General features: G+C 45.5%; 1 protein-coding gene across 3 annotated transcripts in view; it reads left to right on the forward strand.

Annotated features, from left to right (window-relative positions):
* Nucleotides 1-7383, forward strand: part of INCENP (inner centromere protein) — a 29191-nt gene extending 21808 nt beyond the window's left edge. For all 3 annotated transcript variants that reach the window (XM_045793792.2, XM_045793793.2, XM_087854952.1), the window contains exons 17-18: nucleotides 1009-1159; nucleotides 2588-7383. In XM_045793792.2, the coding sequence (XP_045649748.2) occupies nucleotides 1009-1159; nucleotides 2588-2802 (366 nt within the window). In that variant the 3' untranslated portion in view covers nucleotides 2803-7383. The remainder of the gene's footprint in view (nucleotides 1-1008; nucleotides 1160-2587) is intronic.
* Nucleotides 7384-7766: the final 383 nt, after the last annotated feature.

Below are 7766 nucleotides of genomic sequence, written 5' to 3' on the forward strand. Positions count from 1 at the left end.
GCCACACTGGGTGGCTTAAACAACAGTTCCGGAGGCTGGAAGTCCAAGGTCAAGGCACCAGCGGCTTCAGTGTCTGGTGAGAGCCCTCTTCCGGGCTCACAGACGGCTGTCTTCTCCCTGCGTCCTCCCAGGCTGAAGGGGAGCAGGGGCTCTCTGGGGTCTGTGTTCTAAGGGCACCGATCTCACTCAGGAGGCCTCCATCCTCACGACCTAATCACCTCCAAAGGCCCCACCTCCCAGTGCATCACACGGGGGTGAGGATTTAACAGAAGAATTTGGGGGGTGTGGGGAGCACAAACAGCATTTAGTCTATACCATATACCACTTGGCAGCTTGAGTCCCTCTCCCCTTTATTTCTGTTTCATTTAGTATGTTGTAGACATCTGTGTGTTTCAGCACTTGTAAATCTCCTATTTGACAGCCGTGTGCCAGTTGCTTGTACCAGAATTTCTTTTTTTTTCCTGAAGATTTTATTTATTTATTTACTTAGAGTGTGAGCAGGGGGAGGGGCACAGGGAGAGGGAGAGAGGGCATCTCAAGCAGACCCCGTGCTGAGCGTGGACCCCGACACGAGGCTCGATCTTAGGAACCTGAAATCATGACTTGAGCCGAAATCAAGAGTCGGACACTCAATGGACTGACCCACCCAGGTGCCCGTGTACTAGAATTTTTTTAACAAGCCCTTATAACAGCGTATTGCTCTTATAGACAAAATGTACGTGGAAGGGTTTTCATGGCAGCATAGTTTATGATAACAAAAACTCGGAAATTAGCTGAATATACATCTATCACAAATGGTTAAAAAAAGTACCAATCATGAGGTTCCCAGGGGAGTGTCCTGGGCTGTCATGTATGTGGTATGACTTTTTTAAATTAAAAGGTGAATCCCTGAACCTTTTTTATTCCCCATGAAATGAGGGGTGGTGACTAGAGCCCCAGTGTTCCTCAGCGGTGAGAGATGCCAGAAGGTGGGGAGGGGGAGCTGACAGCCACGTTTGTCTTCTCCAGTCTCCAGCTTGTACCTCGTATCAGATGACTCCGCAGGGCCACAGGGCCCCCCCGAAGATCAACCCAGATAACTATGGGATGGATCTGAACAGCGATGACTCCACCGATGACGAGGCCCATCCCCGGAAGCCCATCCCCACCTGGGCCAGAGGTAGGCAGGGCCCAGAGTTCCCCAGGACACCTGGGTCCTCACTTCTGACATCTGGGACCCTGGAGGTAGTGGCTCGGCAGCTGTGGGTGTCAGGAGGCTGTCGTACCCACGGGCTGGCAGCTTGAAGCAGTGGCCCAATAAGCCTGCGTTGGGCCTTGGGATGTGCCCAGGGAACGGTGGGCACTCTGTGGCCAGTGTTGGGCACCGCTGTCCTCAACAAATGGGTTAAATTGTGGCTGGCTGCAGGCGGGCACGGTGCTGGGTGTTCCAGCTCAGGCTCTGTGCCCTTCCTTGGAGCCCCACCCAATGGGCCAGCTGAGAGTTGGACCCAAATAAGCGGCTTAGGGTGGGAATACCGCCAAGAGGTTTTAGCGCACCAAGAGCTAGAGCTGGGGGTTCCAGGCAGCTGGGGAAGGCCTGAGGCAGGGGTGCTTGAGCAGGGTTTGATCCCCGACTTTATAAGCCCCAGTGTTTAAACAGGAGTGCAGGTGAGGGTGACCAGGCCACCGCCAACCGGGGGTGCAAGGCCTCCTGGGAAAGGGGCGGGGCCTGTGCATACAGTGGGCACTTTATAAGAGTGTGCTGAGCTGGGAGTCAGGGTGGGATGCAGTCTTACTCCCCAGAGAGAAGGGCCCAGAGCCCCATAGGGGGTCGGCTCTCTACAGAAGACACGTTGCTTTGGTGTCACCTCATTTAAACTCCACATTAGCCAGAATCTGGTTTAGTCTCCTTAACTTCTGACATCAGGTCATTTGGCAGGTGGCAGCAGGCAGGGGTCCACATGGCCAAGAAGCCAGATCGCTGGCAGAGCCACCTAATGGGGGTTGACCTTCACCAGCTTACTTACAGTGGCTCAGTTTTCTCATCTGTGAAATGGGGGTGATACCATCTGAGAAGGGTTATTTAGGACGAAGTGAGTTAGTGTTTGTAAGTGCCAGGCAGAGGTTCCACCTCCTGACCCCCCAGAGGCCCCCTCAGTAAGACCCTGCGCCGTGGGACCTGGGGGCTGGGGAAAGAAACAGCCGACCACAGCAGTCAGGGACGGCCACGGATGCTTCCGTTCTAGAGCTAGGCTGGTCTCCAGAGCCCAGCTCCCCCAGTCACTAGCCGTGTGCCTTTGGGCCCATCTCACTGTTATAAAGTGAGGAGAATAAAGGAGCTGCCTCCCTGGCGGTTGTGGGGATAATGAGGTCCTACAGGGAGGGCCCCCCGCAGGGCCCGGCCCCTGTGAGCCCCTGAGGACCTGTGCCAGAGCATGGCCATGGGGACAGGCAGTAAGATCACTTTCCGGGAAGAGGGCTCCGAGAGAGGAGCTGATGTGGCAGAGGTGGGGGCATGCTGGGGTGGAGAGGGTGACAAGGGGCCGGGGGATGGGGAGGCTCAGGAGGTGCCCTGAGGCAGTGACCTGACCCTCCGTGTCCCCCGCAGGCACTCAGCTAAGCCATGCCATCATCCACCAGTACTACCACCCCCCGAACCTACTGGAACTCTTTGGAACCATTCTCCCACTGGACCTGGAGGACATCTTCAAGAAGAGTAAGCCCCGCTACCACAAACGCACCAGCTCTGCGGTCTGGAACTCGCCGCCCCTGCTGGGCGCCAGGGTCCCCGGCAGCCTGGCCTACAGCCTGAAGAAGTACTGAAGCCCCTGGGCTTGCTCAGCGGTCTCAGCCCCTGTGTGTGTCTGTCTGTCCGCCCCTCTGTCGGTCTGGTGCCAGCCTGCCCGGTGTTCTGGCTCTGGGGGTTTGCCGTGTGTATATAAATGTCCTCTGTGTGCTGCAGGTAGAACGTGGCCCAGGCCCGTTTGGAGGCTGCACTCGGTGGGTGGTTGGGGGAGAACCAGCCCAGCCCCACCTGGCCTGCAGACAGCACTCTGTAAATAGATTCTTATGACTCAGCTGAATTTTAGCCTCTAGTGTTCGAGCTCTAGATTAATAAAGTCTGTTCCTTCAAGCCTGCTGTGGGTATCGTGGAGATAGGGGGCCTTGGAAGAATGCCCTGGACCCTGGCCCTGCAGCCGCGTGTCTCAGGCCACCGATGGGCGGGGGGACCAAGGGACTTTTCCTTTTCCTGAGGTGTGCTTCCAGGTCACCTGGGTCTCACGTCAAGATGCTGATGCAGTGGGTGATTCTGATTCTGTCCTTGGGCAGTGCTGAGACACAAAGCAATTACTTGCACGATGGGGCAGGTGAAGCTACTTTCTGATTTTCTGGGGAGCTCCCTGTTTGTAAAGGGGGGCTTGTTCTGTGGGGAAGACAGGAGATTGAGGTCGGGAGGACTGGGCCCTTGACACAGCTCTGCCACCTAGAACAGCCCCTCAGCCCCACAGGCTCCACCCTTGCTGCACGGATGGTCAAAGGACTTGACAAGGTGTGCACACTGCTAAAGCAGGAGCTCTGATTAGAAAGATATCTCCTGAAACCACGTTGGGACAGTGCTTGCAAGCAGTTGAGATGTTTCTCCAGCAAATCCAGGCAGCCGCTCATTGAATGCTTCGTGTCAGTGGAAGCTGGCCCTGGTCCTGCCCCATAGCTGCCTGCTGTGTTCTAAATGTGCAGTGGCCGGCTCCTTCTCATCTGCTGCTCCAGGCCCTAGAACAGGGGTTGGCGAAGTATGGCCTCAGGGGCCAAATGAAACCCTTATAAAGTTTTACTGGAACCTACCCAGTAGAAACAAATGCCTGCTGTCTCTGGCTGTTCTGCCGAGGGCAGAGTTAAGTAGTTGTGACAGAGGCCTGATGGCCTACCAAGCTGAAAATACCGTGACCCTTTACCGAAAGTTTGCTGACCCCTGCTTTAGGACAAAATGAAGGCTAAATTCAAGAGTGCTCGAAAATGAGGAAATAGCAAACATACACAATAGACTGAAGTTTAGAGGAATCCACCTGTTTAAAAGAAAAAGTTAATGGTTTATTCAAATGTGGTGCACAATTCAAATTGGTTCCATATGCTCTTGGACTAGAAACTGTTGTGTGGGGTCCATTGGCGAGCGTGTTTTTGCCCAGAATTGATGAATTTTTTTCTTTTATGGACTGTACTGTTTGGTGTCACGTCTAAGACCTCTTGGTCTAGCCCCAGTTCTCAAAGCCTTCCTCTTATATTTTCTTTTAAGTGTTTTATAGTTTTACAAATATTACATTTGGGTTTGTAATCGACTTTTGAGTTAATTTTTTCAAGGTGTGAGGTTTGTTTTTGATTTATTTGGTTTTGGGGGGCATATGGTTTTATGTCCAGTTGTTCCAGGACCATTTGTTGAAAAGGCTGTTGTTTGTTTTCCACTGACTTTTTTCTGCATCTTTGTCAAGAATCAATTAGCCATATTTGTATGGGTCTATCTTTGGACTTTACATTCTCTTCCATTGATCTGTGAGTCTCCTATTTCCAGTACCACATCATCAAAGTTCCTGTAGCTTGTATCCATCTTAAAAATCTGTTAGTGTGATTCCTCTAACTTTATTCTTTCTTTTCAAAATTATTTTGACTTTTCCATCAATTTTGCCTCTCCATATAAATTTTAGAACTAGCTTATTTATACAAAAGCGTTGCTGGGATTTTGATTGGAATTACATTAAATCTGTAGATAAGTTGGGGGAGAATTCACATATGTTAGTGAGTCTTCTAAACAGACACATGTCTTGTCTCTCCATTTATTTGCATCTGTGGCTTCTGTCATTAGCATTTCATAGTCTCAGCTTACAGATCCTGTACAAGTTTTGTTGGACTTATAACTAAGTATTTTATTTTCTTAAATGGTATTGTTTTTCTAATTTTGGTTCCCAGTTGTTCATTGCTGGTATATAGAAATAGAACTGATTTTTGTGTGTTGACCTTGTATCTTGTGATGCAACTAAAGCAGTATGTAGAGGGACATTCATAGCACTAAAGTGTCTGTGTTAGATAAAGGGTGTTGAACCAATGACTTTAGCTTCCACTTTAAGAAATTAGAAAAAGAAGAGCAAATAAAAGTGTACACAGAAGAAGGGAAATCACGAAGGTAGAGCAGAAATCTATGACATTGGAGAGAGAAAAATAATAGAGAAATTTTAACTAAACCAAAAGCTGAGTCTTTGAGAAGCTCAAAAAAAAAAAAATTTATAAACCTCTAACTAGATTGATCGGGAGAAAAAGAGAGAAGAAACAAATGGCCAGTGTCAGGAATGAGAGAGGTACAACCACTATAGATTCTGTAGATATTAAACCAACAGAATATTATGAGCTACTTATAATAAATTGGACAATTTAGATGAACATAAATTCCTTGGAAGATCCAAATTAACTTAGTTCACTCAAGAAGAAATAGAAAATCTTAATAGTCCTAATTATGAAAAAAATTGAATTTGTTATTTAAAATCTCACAAAAAAGGGCGCCTGGGTGGCTCAGTCTGTTGAACGGCTGCCTTCAGCTCAGGTCATGATTCTGGGGTCCTGGGATCGAGCCCCACATTGGGCTTCCTGCTTAGTGGGAAGTATGCTTTGCCCTCCCTCTCCCCTCCCCTGCATTCATGTTCTCTCTCTCTCTCTAATAAATAAATAAAATCTTAATAAAATAAAATAAAATCTCACAAAGAATACCCTAGGCCTAGATCACTTTAGTCGTAAGTGCAACCACACATTCAAGAAAGATATGCTACTGATTCTACGGAACCTCTTTCGAAATTAAAGAGGAAAGAATGCTTTACCCCTCCATCAATGAGGCCAACATTGCCCTGATCCCAAAACCAAACAAAGACACTGCAAGAAGGGAAAATTAGACGCCTATCCCTCATAAACCTCAACACAAAAATTCTTAACAAAATTATGGTAAATTAAATCCAACAAGTTCTATAAAGAGGATAATACATCTTAACTAAATAGAGTTTATCCCGAGAATGCAAAGTAGGTCTAACACTTGAAAGTCAACTAATGTAGTTTGCCATATTAATGCAGGAGGAAAACCATGTGATTAATAGATGCAGAAAGTGCATTTGATAATGCTAAGTTGTGATAAAAGCTCTAACTAAGCAAATTAGAATTTTTTTGGTCTCATATTTAACTTTGCTTCTCCCACCAAGCTGAAGGTATGGTCAATAATATGACTTAAATAAGTATCAAAAAATAAATGAGTGAATGAATTATAGCATGCAAATTAGACTCTAAAAGGAATTTCCTCGGTTTGATAAACAACATCTACAAAAAAAAAAAAAAAATCCTTCAGCAAATATCATGGTGAATGTCTTCCTAACAGGTCCAATGCAAAGATGTCCACTGTCATTACTACTTTTTTTTTTTTTTAAGATTTTATTTTATTTATTTGACAGAGACAGCCAGTGAGAGAGGGAGCACAAGCAGGGGGAGTGGGAGAGGAAGAAGCAGGCTCCCAGCAGGGGAGCCTGATGTGGGGCTCGATCCCAGAACACCGGGATCACGCCCTGAGCCGAAGGCAGACGCTTAACAACTGCGCCACCCTGGCGCCCCCACTGTCATTACTTCTGAACATTTTACTGGAGGTTCTAGCCAGTGCAATAGGATGGAAAAAAGGCAGGAGAGAGAAAGGATTACAGCTATATTCAGAGATGATTTGTGGAAAATCTGGTAGTGTCTACCAGGATTAATAAGGGAGTTTTAGCGTGGTTGTAGGATACAAAATTAATATACAAAATCACATGTATTTCTTTTAAGTTTAACATTTTAATTGGAAACAGTTCATATGGCGCATTCAGTGGAAGCTCAGATAAGCAAAGTGCAATAAACAGAATGAAATATCACACAGAAGTCTATAAATAAACATGAAAAGATATCCTAGGTATTTGAAAAGGAAAAAGCATATTACAAAATAAGAAGTACAGGGAGTCTATTGTCAAACATTTTTTCTAAACTATGTAGTAGTATTTTTGCAAATATTTTTCATAATATAAAAACAAAATTAATGATGTTTTAAAACATTTACTGAATCAATCACATGTATTTCTATATAATTACCTTGCACAATCAGAAATCAATATTAAGAGACTTTGCAATTTATGACTATCAGGAATTAACAACATCTTAGGAATAAATTTGACAAGAGATGTGAAAGATCTTACATTAAAACAAAACATTTCTGAGAGCAGTTAATGGAGACCTAAATGGGACATACATATTGTTCATGGATTGGAAACAATTTTCTTAAGATGTCAGTTTCCTCCAGTTTGATCTACAGATTTAATGCAATGCAATCTCAAAGTGCAAATAGGCTTTTTTTTTTTTGGCAGAAGTTTATGAAAAATGAGGTTACAGTGGTAAGAATGGTATGGTATTAGTGTAAGGATAGACAAATCAGTGGAACTATAGAGTCCAGAAACAGAACTACATACATACAATCACTTGGTTTTTGACAAAGGTGGAAAGGCAATTCAGTGTGGGAAGGATAATCTTTTCAACAAATTGTCTTGGAGCAATTGGATATGTTAAAAAAAAATCTGCAGTCCTTCCTCACACCATACATCAGATTTAATTCATGATAGATCATAGGCCTAAATGTACAACTCCCAGAAGAAAACCGGACAAAATCTTAGTGTCTGTATTTGGTACCAATTTCTTACACTTGATGTAACAAGTATGAACTGTAAAAGAAAAAGTCTATGTTGGAT

Source organism: Ursus americanus, chromosome 24 (assembly GCF_024610735.1).
Source record: "Ursus americanus isolate L20-20 chromosome 24, mUrsAme1.1.p, whole genome shotgun sequence".
Classification (NCBI taxonomy): domain Eukaryota; kingdom Metazoa; phylum Chordata; class Mammalia; order Carnivora; family Ursidae; genus Ursus; species Ursus americanus.